Source organism: Penicillium griseofulvum (genome assembly GCF_001561935.1).
Source record: "Penicillium griseofulvum strain PG3 chromosome Unknown contig_95, whole genome shotgun sequence".
NCBI classification, from domain to species: domain Eukaryota; kingdom Fungi; phylum Ascomycota; class Eurotiomycetes; order Eurotiales; family Aspergillaceae; genus Penicillium; species Penicillium griseofulvum.
In genome coordinates this window covers 133,604-155,193 of record NW_024467454.1, presented here as the reverse complement: position 1 = coordinate 155,193, position 21,590 = coordinate 133,604, and the positions used below count along the sequence as shown (strand labels likewise).

The window sequence follows — 21,590 nt, the reverse complement described above, 5'->3', positions numbered from 1 at the left end:
ATAGATGGGCCACCAGGAGCCAACCAGTTTATCTGTCAGTAGATCACGTGCAGCACCTTCTACTAGTTTAAAAACTGGTGTATATGGTATCCTTTATAGAATGATATTTACTATTTTTTATTTTTTATTTACTTCCCCTTCTATTCTGAATCAATATATGAAACCTGTTTAGTTTTATCTATTTTATTAAATTTGTGGTGGGATGTTGAAGTTTTTAAACTAGATTAGATGGTTTGTGTGAAGAAATCTATAAAATTTTAGGTTTACTAGAAAGTAGTGGTGCTCCCATCTAGATCTAAAATATATATCTGATATCAAAATATCAAAAGTAGTACTTCCTACAATATCTCGTCCTCTACTTATCGGATCTTATTTAAAATAGAAATATATACTAATATAGCTACTATGATTTGATATTCTGAATTCAGACTCCACGTGATTAGTAGAAAAGGTCGTAATACAGCGATTACAGTGGCCAATTTATTAGATACCGATGGGCTTCAAAGGTAGGGCCCAATCCGGCCCATTGTGGAGGTCTATATATGGCCGGTCTCACTTGAAATTCGAACCATATCGTATCTATCAGCCATGGCCTGGTATGAAGCAAAATTCTACAATATCGTCGATTTGACCGTTTGGCAACTTAACTTATGCCCAGAAATGCCGTCACAGGTACACACATAATATAAAGTAACAATGCTACAGTTACACCACCACCTAATTATCACGATCTTCTCCGCGGAATCGATGTGATCACAGTGGCAACTTCTGTTGTTCGAGACGTCTGTCGAGCGCATCAGGAAACATACAACGGAAGGATCTGTGGTCTATCCAGTCGACATACCACCCGCCACCGAGATGTGGTACGAGGGCCAGAATCTGATCGCCATCATTATGGGTAGGCAGTGTCCCAATGTCTCCCCATCGCTAAATACTGACTATTAAAAGCGTACGAAGGCAAACAAGCAGTTGAAAGCTGGCTAGATGAGGTCAAAGGTCCAGGTTTGAAAACAATTGAAGATATCATCAAATTCAACTTGGACCATAAGGAAGTGGAATTGCCCGGGTGTATGTATCGCGCTCTGCGTTGATTGCAGTATTTTGACCGGAAGCACCCCAAAGGCCACCCGGATTAGGACCAGTTGCTGAAAGCTTCGGGGGATCCTCCATCACAAGAGGTATATGAGACTGTCAAGGAGAGGACGAAGTCGATTTCCAAAGACAATAGCATAGACAAACTGTTCCGCGAGCAGAACTTGCATATGCTTGCCTTCCCTTTGGACAGACTTATGGTGTTTATCCCGGCTGCGTCCGGTATGATCCAGCAAGCTGTCCCAATTTAATTGAAAGCTCATCTGATAAGCATACAGGCTACCCCATCGCAACAATGCCCCTTGGAGTCATCCCAGAAGACGGAAGACCGTACGGACTCGGTATACTGGCTCAGGCTGGTAGAGAGCATTACATGTTTCAGTTCATGGGTGCCTTTGGAGCTCGCTTCTCTCTACTTGTTTTGCCATGTCGTGTACGCGATGATAGACCTAATTCGGGATCTTCAAATTCCTCAATACAATGATACCTCTGCTAATGGCTAATGGTAATCGTAGATATTATCCTCCGAAGCGCCTGTCTATCTCTCTCTCTCACTAGCAACCCTAACAAAGCTTAATCGAAATCTTGATGAAATTCTGATCCCAAGGGGCAAACGGAAAGGAGTACGCCACACGATGAAGTTCAACGACATTTTTTTGATTGGATGCATAAAGGTACACGTTTCCTCTGGCTTCTCGTATATAAAGTTGGTAAATTTGCACCCCTGGTGTGGTAAACACCGAGTATCAAGTATTGAATTCAGCCTCACGAGCCACATTGACAGGCCCAGTGCACCTCATAGACCTAGTAATTGGCTCCGCTTGATCCAATTTGGCTTGAATGCATACTAGCCCATACAGTTTTAAATATGTTGTAGTTTCGATAGAACTCAACCAAGAAGGTTTTCGTTCATGGCATATCTCATTGGCGAACGGGGAAATTTCGGAGGCCTTGCTAAGCGAGATTTACTCCTAGTAAAAGGCTAAGTTGAGATCTAAGACGTACTCCGTACTTCACACGACATCACCACACCATTCTAGATCCGTCAGACCTGTGGCACAAAATTTAAACCAGCTCGCCTGGGTAACTGGAATAAAACTCTTTCTAAACTAGTTCAAAGTCCTCCAGACATTAATGCTTCGTATGATCCCTTCAAGAAAGGAAGCGGGTGCTTTGAACAGCAGTAAGATTCTAGAGTGCCCAAATTATTAATTCAGATTTTAGTGAACTTCGAGCTTCAAACTCAATCTTCGCCAAGATCCGTACCATGGGTTTGCCTAGAATAAGCTCGGCTTGCCGACACTTCCCGCCCGAGACAGAGATCGCGAGCGGGCCCCGTGCCACTAATCCGTTCTCATCCGTCTTCGTCCGGAATGGCGCCAGCGGTGCAACACTTAGGTTTGGTATGTAGATTAACTCGATTTAAAAAGGAGCCCCCTCACCATTATTTTGTAAATATCCCATTCATTCTATCTTTTTTTTATAATCGGAGACAGCTCACTCAGTTCTTTTTTATCAAACTACAAAATGTATCTCAAGCAGTACATTGCAGCATGTCTATTTGTCCCGATCGTTCTCGGTCAGAGGAATTCCAACGCACATTCTGTAGATCCATTCAAGGTCTTCACAATTTCTGCCGACAATATCACGGCCAAGTTCATCCCGTATGGAGCGCGATTGATCTCTCTGCTAGTCCCAGACAGGAATGGCAATGAGCAAGACGTTGTGGTCGGCTATGACGATCCCCGCCAGTATCTGAAAGACACACAGACCAGCCATACCTATTTCGGAGCTGTCATTGGTCGGATCGCTAACCGTATCAAGAACGGCACTTTCGAACTAGATGGAACCGAATATCACATTCCCAAGAACAAAGACGGCGTGTATACGCTGCATGGCGGAGACATTGGCTATGATCAACGAAACTGGACTGTACTTGCGTCCACGCCTTCCTCTGTCACGTTTGAGCTATATGATTCTGCATCCCAAGGCATCCCAGGCGACGTGATTACGCAGGCTACGTACTCTGTCGATACCAAGGCCACAGCTCAGAACCCACATGGACATCCCCGGCTGATGACCAAGATGGTCTCACAAGCGCTCACCCATTCTACTCCGATCATGCTCTCCAACCATATCTACTGGAATCTGAATGGTTTCCAGAAACCGACTGTCCTCAATGATACATGGCTACAAATGCCTCTCTCTGAGCGATTCATCGCCACGGACAGTATTCAAGTCCCTAACGGAGACATCTCGACCGTGGATAGTACCGATCATCAATCGATGGACTTCACCTCTGGTAAAATCATCGGTCGTGACATTCAATACACCCAAGGTCTTGTTGGCAGTGACGTGGGATATGACAACTGCTTTATCATTGACCGTGACCCGACATACTCTTCCCATGATGCACTTGTTACCGCTCTCCGATTGAACTCCAGCTCCACGGGAATTAGCATGGACATCGCAACGAACCAACCTGCTGTGCAGTTCTTCACCTGTCTGAACATGGATGGAACCATTCCCGTGAAGCCTTCTCAGGTTAGTCGAAACTCAGGAAATGAAGAGGCTGCTGGATTTGTTGAGAAATACGGTTGTCTGGCGATTGAGCCCGAGGGTTGGATTGATTCTGTCAACAACCCACAGTGGGGTCAGCAATCCAACGTGATTTACTCTCCTGAGACCCTCCCTGCTGTGAATTTGGCTACTTACACCTTTGGAACTGTGTGAGATTTGTTTCTCATGGTAAATTCGATCCTCGTTTTACCGGTTTTTGTTAGTTTTATAGACTTTTTGCAATTTCAAACCAATCTTCAAGTGTCTTGGAGGTATTATTGTGCTTTTTGGTAATTTGACGTTTCTAAACAGTTTAGCTTGTTAGGACCCTAAGTGTCCAATATTCACATGCTCGATTGAGACGTTCGTTGGTAATAATCGGAGTGGATCCTCGGGCTCATCTGCGTTTCAAATGTTTCCCAGGTGCTACAGATAGGGTAAGCAAATAAGCTGCTGGCCAATATACCACAGTCGAGGTTCTAGCGCCCTAGTTAGTGCATACCTATTCTACTACTCCGTAGTAAGTTCTCCGGGAATAATTTGTGAAGACCCACTGATAGCTTTTTTCTAAAAATTATGGAATGACACTCTATTTACGGCGAGTTCAGCCTTATTCCCTTTTTAGAAATTTCTTCGTTGGCCCATGAATCTTTTTTTCCTATATTTTTCTAAAATCTAAAATCTATAAATCTATAAATCTATGTCTAGTACAAAATTGTGCACACAAGAAAGAAAATAACAAAAAAGAATAACAAGCGGGGGCAAGGGCCAGATAACTTCAAATCAAGGTCAGGACATTATTGAGTGCGAAGTCCGCTCGCAAATTCCCAAAGGGAAAAGGGATTTCTCCCTGTTGGGGTGATCGACCAAATTTGGCTTTTGCCAGAATGATCAGCGCCAAATATCTCGACTAAGCTTTCTTGGCGTAGTCCTCAAGGACAGATTCGGCGATCCGCAAGGCCATACCGTAGAATACTGTCATGACATGAGAGGACACCTGAGTGGGAGGGATGGATCCGTCAATAACACGGAGGCCCTGAGTACCGTAGACCTTAGCCGTGGCGTCGACGACACCACCAAGCTCGCGGGACATCATAGAACAGGTGCTCACAGCGTGCCAGTTAGGACGGAAGTTCATCATCACGTAGTCTTCCCACTGCTCAACGGTGGCATCCTGAGGCAGGTTGTCACCGGGAATAGTCTCACCAGCATAGTACTTCTTCATCTCACCGGCGCTAGAGAGCTCACGACCCAGCTTGGTGGCAGCGGCCTGGCCGAGAAGATCCAGCTCGTTCATGAAGAACTTGGGGTCATTGGCGTATTGCCACAAATAAGGGTCACTGCTGAGAATGTGGACGGAACCGCGAGTAAAGGGGATAAGGTTCCAGATATCGAAGTTGATCTTGCCCTCTGTGTCGAAGAAGAGCTCGGCAAATGCAACATCCTCATCGAGGAGCCAGTTGCGGTAGTTCTCATATTGGATCTTGAGAGCAGTCACGTTGTGGAAACCGCCGCGGGCAACGGTCTCCTCGGCCCATTGGTCAAGCTTGGTATCCAGCAACTCAATACCCTTAGCGGCGTGGTCGCCGAGGACCTCGGTGAAGTTGGCAAAGTAAGCGGCCTGACCTTGTCCAGGTGCGTTATTAGCGCGGGACCGAACTGTGGTAGTGGTCTGGTCTTGCATGTTGAGACCAACAGGGAGTTCGAGGAGCTGCTTAACACCAGCCTTGTCAAGGACGGACTTGATACCGATACCGGAGTATTCAAGAATCAAAGGCGAAATGGAAGATCCAGCGGCTAGCAGAACTTCCTGCTTAGCGTAGACATTGAAGTTAACAGCCTTGTTGGTACCAAAGTTCACACCAACAGCCTTAGGGCCAGATGCGGTCTGGTTGAATAGAACCTTTCCGACTTTTTGGCCAGTCAGGATATGCAGGTTATCGCGCTGATAGTTGGGAAGAAGCCATTCGCGAGCAGCATCAGCCCGGATCTGGTTCTCATAGAGGTTGTTCGGGATCATCGAGACACCACGGGGGTGACCGCAGTGGAAGTCCTTCTGGATAGGGACACCGGAAGCCGAGACGGTGTTCATCAGGGCTCGCATTAGTGGAGACCAAGGCTTGCCGTTGTCGCGAGGACCAGCATGAACGGTTCCCTCTGTTCCATGGCAGGCAGGGTCGTAGAAGTGACCAGCTTCAATCTGGGCAGCGGTCGGGGGACGCGAGCGCTCAGCTTTCTTCATGTATTGGAAGACGTTGTCCCAGTTCCAGCCCTCCATGCCGAAGACCTTTTCCCATGAATCGATCTGGACCTTGTCAGGGCGGGTCCAGGAATCGCCGTTGATCAAGGTCGAGCCACCAAGTCCGAGGCCAGACTTGATTTCTCCGGTTCGGTTGTTGATGAGGGGAACTGTGAGATAATTCTGATCCACACTAGTTCCAAAGATCTCCCCATAGGCGTTGGGATCCTGGATGATTGGTCCATTGTTGGATTCGTAGAATCCCTTCTCAATCACCAGGACTTTGATCTTCGGGTTGTCGGACAGCTTGGCAGCCACGGCCAAACCAGTCAAACCACCGCCAGCAATGACATAGTCGTAGGACTTTCCTTCGACCTTGGTAGGGTCGGAAAGAAGGTGAGACTGTACATCGATCTGCTCGGTCGGGGTATAGGCCTGGACGGCGGCCACAGACAGGAGGATGGAAGTGATAATAGTAGACTTCATGATGGGGAACAATGACCTGATTGTCAATGTATACAGAAACGAGAGGAAAGGAATGTAGTTTTTCAGATAACTAGTGGCGACACCAGGCTATATATATTCGAGCGTCTTCTATTTTGATGCTATACCAATACCGAGACACGAATGGTTGAAAAGTACCCATGGAGAGCTCTAAAATCCCAGTTACAACACGTGGTATGGTGCAACAGGGGTGCATATCAATTGTCAGTATCACGGAATAGGATGTACTAGAGGATCTGCAAGAAATAAAGTTCTGCACATCTTGTCGAATCGGTGCCTGGGACCGGTCAAATTATCTTCATACTAACTTTCTTGCACCGGTGTCCTATCTAGGAGGAATAACTGGGCAACTACGAGGGCTTACCTGTGGATATTACCTGTCAGATAGGTAGGGCATTCGTCAGCCCGGGTTGTCGAGATTGAATCAATCCTTCTATGCATATTCCGTATAGTATACGAGAGAGCGGGTCGTACTGACAGGTAAGAACCGCAAACCCCTTCAGCGCTATATCGCCTGATATCATGTCTGGCTAGGTACGGAGTACTGCTCAAAGGGACAAACTACATCAAACTTGTCGGATGTAAATCACGAAACCAATGCCTGAACTCGAATCATGTGCGATAATACATGGACTATGCATGGTCATTTGAATTCAGTATATGCTTTTGAAAGGCGCCAAGAAACTGGAAATCATGTTATTGAGAACCTTGTTAACCAAGCCAGCAAAGGCGACTTTCTGTATGTCATGTAATCGTATAATTCATGGAGGTTGATAAGGAACGCTCCGGAAATAGACCACAGGTCTAAAGTCTCGCCCACGACTGCTTCGTAATTTGAAGATATTCTTCAGCCTGGCTCTCGATCTGGGCCTTGATATGTTACTAATCGGCATCATATTCGATCGGGTCCATTTTCGGCATGCCGAGAAAGTGAATGTCGTCAGAAACTCAATACTACATTGGCGCCAAGAATGTCTAGGCAACTGCTTCACCGAACATCGTGGGCCGTGTGCGCGATAAGAGAATGAACAAATGATACCCTACCAAGTGTTCACAATTTTGAACAATTGGAATCAAGGGAATCAAGGGAATCCAACAGTAGTGGAACGGTGGGGAATTCATTCATATTGGCATCTCCCTGACAGCAAACTGTCAGTCATAGATGAACTGTTATTATTCTCCAGCCTTGCCATCCAATTACCAGAACAAAAGGAAGAGACCACATGAAAAGTTTTTCAATATTTTTTACAGCATCCCTTCTGGGGCACGCTGCCCTTGCTACAAAGCTTTATGCGGCATCGTACGCTGGTCATGTTACCTCATTGGACTTATCCGAGGCCAATGAGCTTTCTACCCTCTCCCAAACAACTGAGTGCGGCAGCAGTCCGTCTTGGTTGATGCTGGATAGTCCCAATCGTGTCTTGTACTGCCTCGACGAAGCAATCGGTGCTTCCAATGGCACTATAACCACCTTGAGGACTCATCCAGATGGGGTACTCACCAAGCTTGCGCAACTGAAGACCCCCGCCGGCCCTGTGATGTCTGCCATGTACTCTGCACCTGGGATCCCTAATCGCAAGTTCTTTGCTGTGGCACACTAGTAAGTATCCATCGAATCTGGAAATAGTCGCAAGTGAGATGGTACGAGCTGCTGACTTCACTCTGGTATCACAGCTCAGGATCTTCTGTCACCTCGTATTCGGTTGATCCTGCCCAGGGACTTTTCAAGCACGAACAAACCTTCACATACCAGATGACCGCTCCTGGTCCGATCGCTTCTCGCCAAGATGCCCCCCATCCCCATGGAGTAGTTGTCGACCCTACCGGTCGCTTTGTCCTGGTGCCAGACCTTGGAGCTGACATTGTCCGCGTCTTCCATGTAAACCCGCTGACTGGTCTGCTTGAGCCGATCGAGCCACTAGCCGTGACCCCAGGCTCTGGACCTAGGCACGGCGTATTTTGGGCCCCCCGCGGGTCAAATAGCACATCTTCATATGTGTACTTTTACCTTGTGCAAGAGCTAAGTAACGAGTTGAGTGGTTTCCGGGTCACATATCCAGGCAACAAAATTGCCTTCCGCAAAATATACGAGGGAAGTACCTATGGTCATGAATCTGCTCCTGCTGGTTCCAAGGCCGCTGAAATTGCAATCTCGGTAAGTCTCGGGCGTTTCTTCCTAAGATCTCGTTCAATGCGATCCCTGGGCTAATGTCATCTTGTCCCATAGCCTGAAAACAACCACATCGTTGTCTCCAACCGTCTCGACAACACATTCGGCCCAAATAAAGACTCCTTCGCTGTATTCATGTGCGCTGACGCTAGTGGAAAAGAGGCTGAGAAGGTTTCTTTCCTGGGGTTATATCCAGCTTATGGCTCCTCCCCTCGCCACTTTAGCATCGCAGGTACTCGGACTATGGTTGCGGTGGCATTGGAAAGCAGCCAAAGTGTTGCTGTGGCTCAGTGGGACAAGCGTTCCGGGGCTCCTGGAACCCTTCTCTCAGAAAAGAAACTAGATGGAGAAATTCCGTCTGTCATCTGGGATCTCTAGATTGCTACCTGTCTCGCCATCTTTCACCGGGCTTGTTGTACCTTCAGGTTCATTCACAATTTGTAAGGAATGTGACTTGATTGTATTTTCCTCACATTGTCAGTTTCATATGTATCGAAGTTCAACCCTTGTACATAATATCGGAACTCTCTAAATGAACCCCATAAGATCAACAACATTTGTAGGCGACGATGGCAGAGAATAACATGCACTTACAATATTTCATATGGTGTATCTGATACTAATATCCTAAGAGGTCCTTAGGTATATAGCTAGAAATAGAAAGAAATGTGGGTTTAACATAAGCGGAATATATTATATTCTGACCAAAGGCGGAAACTCCAACGGTAAAGCTTATATATTAAAAAAATTGTCAAAAATGGCCCATTTCGGCTGCCGTATATGGAATTATTAGAATCTTTGCTTTCCAAATGCACATGTTCATACTCGGTCTTTCACTCCCGGCCTTAAAATCTGATTTCTGATTTGATCGGACAAGAAGTGGATCTCGCACGAGTCCCCACATCTCGGCCGAGGTGGATACATAGATCATAGAGTTACTATAGTATTAATTAGAATATTGCTAAAGAATATATAGGAGTACTCAAAAGCACTATATGTCCCTAAAAATTATCCACAGTCTCCAGCATTCAATATGCAACCCCAAAGAAGCCCACAAGCAACGCCATGGGACGAGCGAACGGACTCCCCAGATCAACTCACACAAGACGATAAGGCGGAACTCGGAAGCACACATGAAATCGATCCTCATGGTTCAGAACACGTTCGCAGAGGATTCCTCCCGTGGTTATGTTTGATTCCAGCCTTGAAGGATCCTAGGCAATATACCCCGGGGATGAAGTGGGGATTGACCTTTATTGTCGCGATGGGAGGACTGGTTGTTCCGCTGAGTAGCGGTGTTTTGTTCCGTAAGACGTCCTCTTCCCCATCCAGAACAAAAAAGCTGATATTCTGAATTCCAAACAGCCTGCCTGATAGAGATCTCCCAGGATATGAATACCTCCGTGTCGGTGGTGAACTTATCTATCGCTTTTGGCTCACTCTCTGTCGCTATCACTCCCTTGTGGTGGTCATACCTCGCAGAGCTCTATGGTCGTCGACTGGTATATATCTCATCCTTCTTATTGCTTGGACTTTTTAGCATTCTGTCTGCTATCAGCCCCAACATCGGCATGTTCATCGCCATGCGACTCCTCGGAAGTGCCTCGAGTGCATCCCTTCAAGCCGTCAGCGCCGGTACCATTTCCGACCTGTTCGAAGCGAAAGAACGTGGTAAGGCCATGGGAGCCTTCATGCTTGGTCCAATGCTAGGACCCATGTTTGCCCCCATCATCGGTGGCGCACTCACCATGAATTGGAGTTGGCGTAGCACCCAGTGGTTCATGGTCATCTATGGCTGGGCCGTGTTCGTGGTGATGGTATTCTTTATGCCGGAGACAGCTACGAACCTCGAAGAGAACCGCCGTCAAAACCGAAATGATGCCAGTAGCCCGGCTAAGAAAGTCGGCTACTTCCTCCTCAAGCCCATGGAAGCTGCTAAACTCCTCCAATACCCTCCTATCCTTATTACGGTTTATTACACCAGTATCGTCTTCGCTACATACTACCTCATCTGTGTCTCCATCGAAGACACCTTCGCTCTGCCACCATACTCCTGGAGCTCTGTTATCGTTGGTGTGGCTTATATTCCCGGTGGTCTGGGCCTACTCTGTGGAGCGATCGTTGGCGGCCGCTGGCAGGATTATATCATGGCGCGGACCGCGAAAAAGGAGGGCCGATATGACGATAAGGGGGAGTTGATCCTCCACCCGGTAGATCGTCTAGGTGAGAACTGTCTCTTTGCGGGCATTCTCTTCCCTGGAGCACTCTTGTGGTGGGGATGGGCGGCTGATAAGCATACGTTTTGGTTGGTCCCGGTACGTTCATTCCTTTCATTGCTCTCTTACCCATTCCGATTTCAAGCGACTAATCTTATAATAGCTCCTCGGAAATTTCTTCTACGGAGTTGGTGGAATGATTCTCACGAACGTGACCATGACGATGCTGACGGAATTTACACCGAAAAACTCTACCATCGGCGTCGCCGTGAATAACCTCATGCGAAACAGTCTGTCATGTGTCAGTGCCATCATTGCGCAGCCGCTATTTGATGCAATTGGTACGGGTTGGTCGTTCACTGCTGTTTGTTTATTCTGTCTTCTTAGTGGTGTTCCGTTGATCCTTCTGCGGATCAAGCGGGATGAATGGAGTCGACAGATGAAGGCCACGCTAGGGAGCGAATAGGGGGATTTTCTGGGTTAAAGTGGAAGGGGAGGGGTTGGGAAGCCTGACATCTATCATTACTTCAAGTTGGATGACAAGTTGGACTGTATCTCTCGGGCGAGTAGGGTTCAGGTAATCCTTCAGCGCCAACCATGTATAACTATAAAACTCTCTATTTATAGGTATCCGTTAGTATCAACATACCAATTAGCATTAATATTTCCATGTCATTGAAGATTGTGCTCATCCTCAGCTAAATCCCTTGCTTTTTGAACGCGCTGCTCGGCTTCTGAAATGTTGACTTGCTTTGCTTCCAAGCGCTGCTTTTTCTTAGCATCAGCATCCTTTTCACTATCAATCTATTAGGTGATAGGAGCGAGTCTCTAGTCCAGAACATATTTTACATTTCTTGGTCTATTAGCAGCTGAAACTCCGTAATCTGAGACAAATTGACGCCAGCGCAACAATGTGATTGTGCCTTGAAGGACGTCTAGCCAGGTTTGTAATCTTTTAACTGGATCTAGCTTCTGCTTTAGGATTTAGTCTCGTTTTGGCATCTTCCTTTAGTACCATCAATCTATTTTCTAGATTTTGGTTGAAACATATATTTTTAGTGTATGTCATCTTAGCACCGAAGACGAGGCAACTAAGCATGTGAGCAGTGTATAATATATATAAGACCATAGGAAGCAAGGCAAATCTGGGATATTGAGAACCAGCAGAGCAAAGTCAAGGGGGAAGATTCGTGATGTGGACTTTTCATTGTTATACATGATTGGCGTCGAAGGATTAGTATATCCGTGGATATTGATCACATTCAAGCCTATGTTTCAGCTACGGACTCATTAGACTTTGATATTCATGTTTTGAATTAATTAGGACCTATGGCCTGTCTCAACTTAGGAGCACAGTCTTGTTGTTCCGGATATCATCCTTAATATGTGTCCAATTTACTACTTTGTTAGCATGATTGAATCAAATGTTCTGATTTATAGATTCTCAAGCTGCTAGCTTTCTTGAAGAGCGCTCTACATACGTACTACATAGTCCCAACAATAGGGTTTTGTGTTGTGAAGATCTGCGTGTTTAGCCCCTTGCATAGATCGGAATGAGAATCTGATACACTTGCACAGAACGTGTTCCCTCAAATGAACTGTATAATTGAACATGAGTGGGTTAAAGATGCAATGGAATTATTGATGTAACAAAGTTGAATATAACGTTCTTGTGCATCTGAATTAAATCTTCTTTAATCGCGACAGGAAATCAAGGCGATGCCTTTTGTACAGCGCCTTTCCAGAGGGATGAAACCCCTGGAATGCTGAGATCGATGAGCCAACCAAAACCGCCAAAAGGAAGGAAGGCGCAGGGAAATAAGATGGGCCTGCCGAGCCTCGAAGGGCCACCCAGAAATATGACTGCATTGAAGGTCCATATCTGTTCTTCTCTTTCAACCATCTAACAACCAACAACCAACGACAACCAACCCGGCCCAACTCCATTCATTCATTCTGGTCTCAATCCTGGAGACCAACACACATCCCTTTATTGACCGTATCCACCACTCTCGTTTTCTTCAGTCCAACACTCATAGCCATCCGCAAGTCCTACAATACTATACATCAACTCACCGTACCCCGTTTGACATATAAAATACACAAGAACAACACAAATTAGCCACAATGCACTTCACACATCTCCTGATGGGAATCGTATCCCTCCTGTCCGTCACAACAGCCATTCCAATGTCGAGCAATAAGCCAACTCCTACATCCTCCATGCTCAAATCTCTCATCTCGCCCAGCTCCGCCTCAGTCTCTGCATCGGCTTCACCAACCCCCTCGCCAAACCCTTACGAGGCATACACTTGCCCCAAGGGCAAGTTCAAATCCTGCTGCATGTCCGTGCAGCAGACAGGCAAAGACGTAATCAAGCCACTTGGGGAGTTAGTTCCAATTGTCGGCGGGTTGGAGCTTAGCTCGGCTATATCTTTCCAGTGTATGTTTCTCTCATTCGTGATAACAGTTGAAGTTTGCTTGCTAATCTATTCTACCTTGTAGGCAAGAGAATGGCCGATAAAGAGCCCCCTGCGACATGCAATAAGACGGGTTATAATCCCATGTGCTGCAATAGCAATGATACTGTATGTATTTAATCCGTCTTCTTTTGTTCTATTTCCCAGGAAGAGAATATATCTAACTGTCTATTTTAGGGCGTCGGGTTCAACACTTGCAAGCCTTTCGATCAGGTTAAGAAGGCATACTATGCTCAGCAAATGGAGGAGAAGCCGGAGACTCAGGCTGAGATGATTATGGATATTCTTACTTGATGTCAACTACCTGGCTGGTCTGGAACTCGGTGACATGAGTGAGAAATGTACTTGAGGGTTGTATGTTGTATACTGGCAATTGGGAGGAGGGAATGGTGGCGTCTTTTGGATTTTTTTTCTTCCTTTCAATTCGGTATTATATAGATACTTTATCTGCGATAGTTTACTTCTATCTTATGTTTCTATTTGTCTTTGCTTCTACTCGTCCATAAGTAAGAGACCCATTGGTGTTTACAAGGTTGTACTCCGTACCAGCTGTTTATAGTATCATACATACCTTCTACAAAATCAATATGATCGCGATGATACCTCTAGAGTTACTTGGAATGCAACAATTACACGTACATGTACTCATATTTGTTTTAAATCAACATGAATGACCCGCTGCGGGGGGCCGTAATCATACAAACCGCAGCATTGGAAAGGCATTGGAAAGGCAAAGGCCTTTCCATCGATTCAGATTGAATCGATTCCGTCTCAAGCATTACTCATACATCGTTTCATGTGCACATTTTCAGTGCCATCCTCGCCCGCCCTGGGGAGGATGAGGTCCGCGTTGTCCACCTCGGCCCGCAGAATAAGGGCGAGGGAAGTGGTGCTGACCCCCGGGCACGCCGTATCGGTGTCCATTGTGCTGTCCATTGTTCTGTCCCTGTTGCATCTGAGGAGCGTTATTCTGTTCCTGCTGCATTTGAGGAGCATGGTATGCGGGAGGGAAAGCAGACGAGGACACGGGCCCGGGTGGAGGGAAGGGCATTGTCGGCATTTGCGGGTGTGGCCAAGAACCATAGTTGGGTGCTGGTGCTTGGGGATAACGATTGTTAGGTCCCGAGGGATAGGCGGGGGGGACAGAGCTGGTGTGTGCGGACTGATGTTGATATTGGTGGGGAGGCGGGAAGTGTGAAGAAGACGATTCACGAGGTCTGTAGTCACGACTCCGCGAACGACGTGGAGAGCGGCGTGGAGAACGGCTTCTTCCTTGTGCGTCATGGTGATAACGGATACCATGTCTGTATGATCCTGGTCCACTTGATTCTGACTCAGACTGACTGAAACTGCGACTACGACTTGGACTTGGGCTGCGCAAGCCCTCAGTGTCCGAATCCGCGGTCTGACAGAAGTCAAGGGACCATCCATAGTAGTGCCGGCCATCGAGGATGTCGGATGTGTTCTCACCCCGGATGACTGTCTGGCCCATCTCGTCCATGTCGGTATCTGGATCGTACAAGATGGCCTCAGGGTTGAATAACTTGTCTACATCGCCCAAGTAGGATTTGACGGCATCTACCAACTCTTTGTCGGCGGGACCTGCTAGTAGTTGTATCGGTTTCACGGACTCGGGTTGGATCGGAAGGGTTGAGTTCGGGATAATGTGAGGCAAAAGGTTGCCGGCAGGAAGGTCGTACCAAGGCGTCGATGGATCTCCATGCGTAGATGGTAGGATAAACGGCACATCTTTGCCGGGCTTCTTGGCTGGGTTTGACTCGTTGGCCGTGTCATTGGAAGGCGGGAGACCCCCCATGATGACAACTTCCCGAAGTTTGTTGATCAAGTCAGGATGGAAGTAGTCGTGCTTAGACCAGATATCTAGTAGATCATCTAGCCGTCGATGGTGTCGTGGGTTCTTTGCGCGGTCACAAGTCGCTGCGTAGCTGACCAAGTTGACGATATGCAAGTGCAGGGACCCAGTCACTATGGTGAAGGTGAAAGTGGTGTCTAGGTGGTATTTGCAATGATGTAAAAGATCACTGAGCAGATAGAGTATGTGGAGGCGTTGCCGCTTGGGTGAGACTTTGGATCCAGTGGGCTGTGGGTGCAAGGACGCAGCGAGAGCTTCCAGGTAGTTAACAAGACCCTTAACCCTACTAGATGAAAAGGCAACGAAGCGGATCAACCAGGCTTTGCAAATCTGCGTGGAAAAGATACTTAGTAAACAGGAAAGTGAGAGGTAATAAGAGGTGACAAACAGACCTGAAGGTTAACTGGGGAACAATGCGACAGCGCGCGCTCGAGGCAGGCATGGAAATGGCTTATCTCATCGTGGGGTACTGAAGTGGGATCCGGGCGAAGGAGAGAAGCTGCAAACGCAGCCTTGAGAATAACAACACTATGTTGCGCCGCCATTGTTGACAGATCTGAGGTGAGAGAGAAAGTAAGACATTATTCCTGATGGATGTCGAAGGTCAAGCAATTCCCGTTATCGAAGCTTTTATCGCACGTGATGGATATTTACCAAGTCGCACTTGCATGTTGTCTCAACACCGCCTTTCTATACCGCCTTCTACTACATCAATGCCACTATCCAACTTTCCAAGTCCTGTTGTTGTTCTTGTCTTGTTTTTCTTGTTGTTGTTGTATTTTTTAACGCCCGTGATATAGGAACGAAGCTCCTGTCTCTGTAGAAATTGGTAGCTTCTCTTTGATTGAGCGTGTCATCCTTATTGCAGGGGCCATGCTAATCTTCTCTGTGTGTTTTTATTTGACCATATGCCCCGAAGGGCTTCCAAGTCCTGTCATCGCACAGAGGCACATATACACATCAAACGAGTCCATTCTATCTATGTCAATATTCAGTCCTTCTACCTTATTGTTTCATAAAACCATGGTTATTTCATTATTTCTAGCAAGATCAGGACGCCTTAGAGAAATTCTTGTAGAATATATGTGATCGATTAGGACATGTATGTATCCAATCGGATTGTATACTTGGGAGGAATATCGTATTAATTATCGGCGGACCTACTCCGTACAACATAACTCAATAGGGATACCTAGGTAGATTTACCTCACACGTACTTCGGATATATTCAATGCACATGTATAGATAACGAGTACATCTCAGGTACATTCAGGTTTAGCTTTGAGACTACATACTACGAGATTCTTTGAAATAAATCACTAAAATCCCATATTTTACGTCTTGAAACCCCGCGATGGCGTAAGATACAATCTCTAGGAAAAGCGCCGATCAGTGTGCTCGAGGATCAGGCCATATGCCCCGCCCCCGGATCACTTGGGCAATTACATGGCCTGACTACTATGACTATGTTTTTATATAAAGACTTTTCCTCTTCCATTTTCCGTTAGATTTACACTCTACTATCAAATCAAATCAAAACCAGAACCAAAACCAAATCATAGCTCATTCTACACTATGGCTTCCATTGCTTCCCAAATCGCTCGTCCCTCTATCCGTCATTTCTCAGCTCACCGTCCTCGTCCGGACACTCGCGCTGCTCGTGCCGTCGCCATGGGTTGCATCATATCTGGTGTAGTCCTCCCATTTGTTCCACCTGCTCTCGAGAGCTCGCGACAACGAAACTTGGGCATATCTACTAGCGCCAAGTAAGTCTTGAAATTATACATTATTTGGTGGAGAAACCAACCCGACATACAGGAACCCCCCACTTTGCTTCCATGCGCGCTAGTCGCCATGTCGAGGACTCGCAACTTTGACGGGAACCGTCGGTGCAGGCGCTGACACAAGACGCTCAGGTCGCGATGTGATGCATTATGAACAGTTTGGAATTCGGCGTTTTAGGTTCTCTTTTGGCTAGCACCATCGGACAGTGCTAGTATCATTACATTATTATTATTGAAAGTGGAGATGATTAGACCACTTCAATCATCGCTATGAATGGCAGGCATCATTAGACAGCCAACTTTGCGTGAATTGATCCATTATTGATTTGACTCGGAGTTCGAGTGTGTAGCTGCCATTGAACGAACCACATGTAGTACAAAGTAGATCGAGTCCGAAGAATTCCCCGCCTCTATATTATCCACTTTATCCCACAATTCTCTATTTTTCAGTTTGCGTACGGAGCATTCCGTATCGAAATATACAAGGATACAAGGTAACCAGCTGCTCAGCTAAACCGGTTCCCACTGGGAGGCCGGTACGGCTGTGCCGTTTCGTATTTCCCTTTCTCCGACACACGGTCGGTTTCGGTCAGGGGTTCATGCCGGGTAGGCGCCGGATCGTGAGAAGCTTCGAGACTAGGCGATGCGGCGTCGTCGGGGGCGTTCTGGAATCGTGCCATGCTTGCTTGTTTCGAGCTAGGGTTGCCCGGGATTTGCGTCTGCGCTTGGCGCTTATGCTCATCCTCCATCCGCTTCAGTTGGGCCTTGCGCTTGACTTCGGCTTCGAATCGGGTTTGTCGGTCGGCATTGATCGATTTCTTCGCGAAATAGTACGCTCCGCCACCGGCTGTAGGGGGGTTAGTCTTATTCACACGTGATTCGCTGGTTTTGTCATTGGGCCTTCGCCAGCAATTGATAAGTCACATACCAAGGCAAAGGGTGCCCCAGCCCATCCTATTCAAGTGAGAGCCACATCAGTACTTATGTTCCAGATTCATATTTCATTGCTCAGATAGAGGCATATTCACTCACCAGGTAGATCGAATCTAATAGGCAACATAATCAGCAAGATCCAAGAGGAATTGGGTAGAGGGAATTACCGTATTCATGGTGTACAATCTGATAGTTGGAAGTGTGAAGGAGCAGAAAAGGATGCTCTACGTCAGTCAAGCGGCTATGCACGGACTGTGATTGGTTGCCTCAGGCCACGAATTATCCACCAGGCATCCATGGATGACCAGGCATCGTCTGAATTATTAAGAACGCCCTTCTGCGTCGATCATTTTCTATCCATCATATATATCCTCGCTATAGTAGCCATCCAACCCCTGTCAAACACCTTTTCTCTTCCACCGAGACCTACCTCGTTATTCTGCGATAATCTGTCGATCTTTTTTTCGCCGCCTGTTCATCCGGCGCCGCATCTTGGTTCCATGCCGGAGTGAGATATCTTCAACCGGGGTGTCGCTCCGCCTCACCGGAGGTTCACTCGTTGAGATACTGCTTTCTTTGTGCTGACCCAGTCCAAATATGCCTCCCAAACGCAAAGCGGCCGACAGTAAGTCTCCAGTGCATATCTCCAACTGACAGGTGGACAGGTGACTGATTATATCCAGCCGGTCGGTCCAGCGGTGCTTCAAAGCGGGCTACACCAGTCCCCGACATCGATATTTCCAGCAGCGATGAATACTCGGACCAGGAAGAGTTACCGGAGGAATCTAGCTTAAAAGGTACAGTATGTTTGCTCACCAAAAGTGAACCAGACACTAATCGGAGGACAAAGCGGTCGTCAATAAGTTCTCTCTCGAGGCTTTCGGCAAGAAAAATCAGGTGGAGAAGACGGACCCCAGATTCGGATACAAAGATCTTTCTTCGCTCCCATTGAAGCGCGATCACTACAACCGGCCGTTATGGATCGAACCTCTGAAAGGCACAATCACCCTCGAGAGCTTCTCCCCGCTGGCACCCCAGGCCCAAGATTTTTTGACCACTATCGCGGAACCGCTTTCCCGTCCGACCCATCTTCACGAATATCGCTTGACCGGACACAGTTTATATGCGGCGGTCTCAGTCGGTCTCAAACCGCAGGATATTGTCGAGTTCTTGGACCGTTTGTCAAAAACGCCGCTACCGGAAAGCATTCGGACGTTCATCATCGAGTTCACAAAGTCCTACGGAAAAATAAAAATGGTGTTGAGGCATAATAGATACTACGTGGAGACAACAGATCCTGAAATGCTCCAGCGATTGCTGAAAGATGAAGTGATCGGCCCCCAGAGAATGGAGAATACAGAAGGAATTATCGAACGGGCTGCTCCGAAAATGGGTGGCCTTGTCATTCCTGGAACGAAAGATGCAGCTGGTGTACGAGAGACGACTCAACAGGAGGCCGCCGCTGCTATAGCTAGAGATGAGACCGAGGAAGGAGGGGCTGTGAACTATGGCATCGACGACATTGGCGAGGATGAGACTGAAGAAGCAATCACGTACAGTTTCGAAATCCCCGCTGCTGGCGTCGAAGTCGTCAAGGCCCGCTGCCAATCGATTGGATGTCCTGCCCTGGAAGAGTACGACTTCCAGGGAGACACGGTCAATCCAAATCTGGATATGGATTTGAAACCCGCAGCGCGGATTCGATCCTACCAGGAGAAGAGCTTAAGTAAAATGTTCGGTAACGGACGAGCCAAGAGTGGTATCATTGTGCTTCCTTGTGGAGCCGGTAAAACCCTTGTGGGTATCACTGCCGCCGCGACTATCAAGAAAGGCACTATTGTCCTCTGCACTAGCTCCATGTCCGTGGTTCAGTGGCGAAATGAGTTCTTGCGGTGGACAACCATCGATCCCGGCGATATCGCCATTTTCACATCGGACCATAAAGAAAAATTCAAACGGTCAACTGGTATTATTGTGTCCACGTACTCAATGGTGTCACAGACCCGTGCCCGGTCTTATGATGCCCAGAAGATGATGGACTGGCTTCAATCAAGAGAATGGGGTATGATGATTCTTGACGAGGTGCACGTCGTGCCAGCATCAATGTTCCGAAAGGTCACATCTGCAATCGCCGCACAGAGCAAGCTTGGTCTTACTGCGACACTACTTCGTGAGGATGACAAGATCAAAGATTTGAACTTCTTGATCGGACCCAAACTTTACGAAGCAAACTGGATGGAACTTGCTGCCCAAGGCCACATCGCCAAGGTCCAATGTGCCGAGGTGTGGTGCCCGATGACGACAGAGTTCTACTCTGAGTATCTGCGGGAAAGCTCTAGGAAACAAGCTCTGCTATACATCATGAACCCTCGCAAGTTCCAAGCGTGTCAGTTCCTGATCGATTTCCACGAGAAGCGAGGCGATAAGATTATTGTCTTCTCTGACAATGTGTACGCTCTCGAGCGATATGCGCTGAAGCTGAACAAGGCTTACATTTACGGTGGAACTCCCCAAAATGAACGCATGCGTATTCTGGAGAATTTCCAGCATAACGAGCAGGTCAACACGATCTTCCTGTCCAAGATTGGTGATACCTCACTCGATCTACCCGAGGCCACTTGTCTGATCCAGATCTCGTCTCACTACGGTTCACGTCGTCAGGAGGCTCAACGCCTGGGACGAATCCTGCGAGCCAAGCGCCGAAACGATGAGGGCTTCAATGCTTTCTTCTACTCGCTCGTGTCAAAGGACACCAATGAGATGGTCTACTCGGCCAAACGCCAGGCATTCCTGATCGATCAGGGTTATGCTTTCAAGGTCATCACCCATCTCCAAGGCATTGATAATTATGAAGGACTCTCGTACTCGACACCAGCGGAACGCCGCGAGCTTCTGCAAGAAGTCATGCTGCAGAATGAGTCATCCGCCGATGTCGAACAGGTCAATGATGATCTGTTCTCGATGCGCTCCGGCAAGCGAGTGACAGCCAAGAAAGGCGGTGCTAAACGCAGTGCTACCACTCTTAGCGGTCTGGCTGGTGGTGAGGATATGGCCTATATCGAGTACAACAAGAGCAGAAACAAGCAGCTCAAGGATAAGGGCCATCACCCGTTGTTCAAGAAGATGGAACGAGACCGACAACGTCGCAAGAAGGAGAGAGAGGCCGAGGGCTAAAACCTGAAATCCGTTGCTGTTTTTGTCTTGCGGTTTCCTCGCGCGATTCTCGTACCCCTCAGAATGACAGATACCCCCGAATTATCACCTATTAGAAACAGAAATATAAAAATAGAACACGATTCGTGTTAAAGAATATCCGACTATGTAGGGCTAGACTTAGATCCTTCGTAATCAAATTAATAAGACAGGTCAGCAAGACCGGTCTGGAAACGCCTCCACATGACGTTGGTCTTCCCGAAACCCCCGACTTCTCCGCCTTTTTTCTAATTGTATTACCTTTGATAGCATTGGACGTCCTGGAGCTCTAGCTATTGCTGACAGTTGTACAGATTATACAATACGGATGGCTTGAACTATATAAAGGACATGCTCCTCTCCCCTTTTCAGTGTCACAAACATTTGTTCCGAAAAGCTTCAACTACAGAGTCTCGGCTTCTTCTAAATAGTGCTCGCTATTATTCCAGTCTACATTCACCATTTCGAACAGTCTGCACTTATTCAAAATCTTCTGCTCTCCGCATTCCGCGACTAGCCGCGCAGTACAGCTCGTATAGTACCAGCAC

The 21,590-nt window shown here is 47.3% G+C and overlaps 8 protein-coding genes across 8 annotated transcripts; 5 read left to right on the top strand and 3 right to left on the bottom strand.

Annotated features, from left to right (window-relative positions):
- Window positions 1-858: 858 nt before the first annotated feature.
- On the top strand, window positions 859-3,825 carry PGRI_055830 (aldose epimerase family protein; the record flags this gene model as incomplete). The annotated part of the gene is made up of 8 exons (XM_040793296.1): window positions 859-898; window positions 949-1,068; window positions 1,153-1,314; window positions 1,371-1,525; window positions 1,608-1,715; window positions 2,133-2,275; window positions 2,317-2,495; window positions 2,702-3,825. The coding sequence occupies 8 exons, from the start codon at window positions 859-861 to the stop codon at window positions 3,823-3,825; spliced, it is 2,031 nt and encodes a 676-aa protein (XP_040648151.1).
- A 736-nt stretch (window positions 3,826-4,561) lies between these two features.
- On the bottom strand, window positions 4,562-6,376 carry PGRI_055820 (GMC family oxidoreductase; the record flags this gene model as incomplete). Its single annotated transcript, XM_040793295.1, has 1 exon — window positions 4,562-6,376. One exon carries the CDS (start codon window positions 6,374-6,376, stop codon window positions 4,562-4,564), a length of 1,815 nt encoding a protein of 604 aa, XP_040648150.1.
- Window positions 6,377-7,617: 1,241 nt separating this feature from the next.
- PGRI_055810 (Cytochrome cd1-nitrite reductase-like, C-terminal heme d1) lies at window positions 7,618-8,942 on the top strand (the record flags this gene model as incomplete). The annotated part of the gene is made up of 3 exons (XM_040793294.1): window positions 7,618-7,994; window positions 8,069-8,549; window positions 8,622-8,942. The coding sequence occupies 3 exons, from the start codon at window positions 7,618-7,620 to the stop codon at window positions 8,940-8,942; spliced, it is 1,179 nt and encodes a 392-aa protein (XP_040648149.1).
- A 655-nt stretch (window positions 8,943-9,597) lies between these two features.
- On the top strand, window positions 9,598-11,246 carry PGRI_055800 (MFS transporter; the record flags this gene model as incomplete). Its single annotated transcript, XM_040793293.1, has 3 exons — window positions 9,598-9,871; window positions 9,930-10,879; window positions 10,944-11,246. The coding sequence occupies 3 exons, from the start codon at window positions 9,598-9,600 to the stop codon at window positions 11,244-11,246; spliced, it is 1,527 nt and encodes a 508-aa protein (XP_040648148.1).
- Window positions 11,247-12,907: 1,661 nt separating this feature from the next.
- Window positions 12,908-13,554, top strand: PGRI_055790 (uncharacterized protein; the record flags this gene model as incomplete). The annotated part of the gene is made up of 3 exons (XM_040793292.1): window positions 12,908-13,223; window positions 13,286-13,368; window positions 13,438-13,554. 3 exons carry the CDS (start codon window positions 12,908-12,910, stop codon window positions 13,552-13,554), a joined length of 516 nt encoding a protein of 171 aa, XP_040648147.1.
- A 477-nt stretch (window positions 13,555-14,031) lies between these two features.
- Window positions 14,032-15,678, bottom strand: PGRI_055780 (RNA polymerase II-binding domain-containing protein; the record flags this gene model as incomplete). The annotated part of the gene is made up of 3 exons (XM_040793291.1): window positions 14,032-14,564; window positions 14,605-15,463; window positions 15,526-15,678. 3 exons carry the CDS (start codon window positions 15,676-15,678, stop codon window positions 14,032-14,034), a joined length of 1,545 nt encoding a protein of 514 aa, XP_040648146.1.
- Window positions 15,679-17,423: 1,745 nt separating this feature from the next.
- PGRI_055770 (uncharacterized protein) lies at window positions 17,424-18,026 on the bottom strand (the record flags this gene model as incomplete). Its single annotated transcript, XM_040793290.1, has 4 exons — window positions 17,424-17,764; window positions 17,846-17,871; window positions 17,950-17,963; window positions 18,018-18,026. The coding sequence occupies 4 exons, from the start codon at window positions 18,024-18,026 to the stop codon at window positions 17,424-17,426; spliced, it is 390 nt and encodes a 129-aa protein (XP_040648145.1).
- Window positions 18,027-18,447: 421 nt separating this feature from the next.
- On the top strand, window positions 18,448-21,024 carry PGRI_055760 (TFIIH/NER complex ATPase/helicase subunit SSL2; the record flags this gene model as incomplete). The annotated part of the gene is made up of 3 exons (XM_040793289.1): window positions 18,448-18,475; window positions 18,534-18,647; window positions 18,701-21,024. The coding sequence occupies 3 exons, from the start codon at window positions 18,448-18,450 to the stop codon at window positions 21,022-21,024; spliced, it is 2,466 nt and encodes an 821-aa protein (XP_040648144.1).
- Window positions 21,025-21,590: the final 566 nt, after the last annotated feature.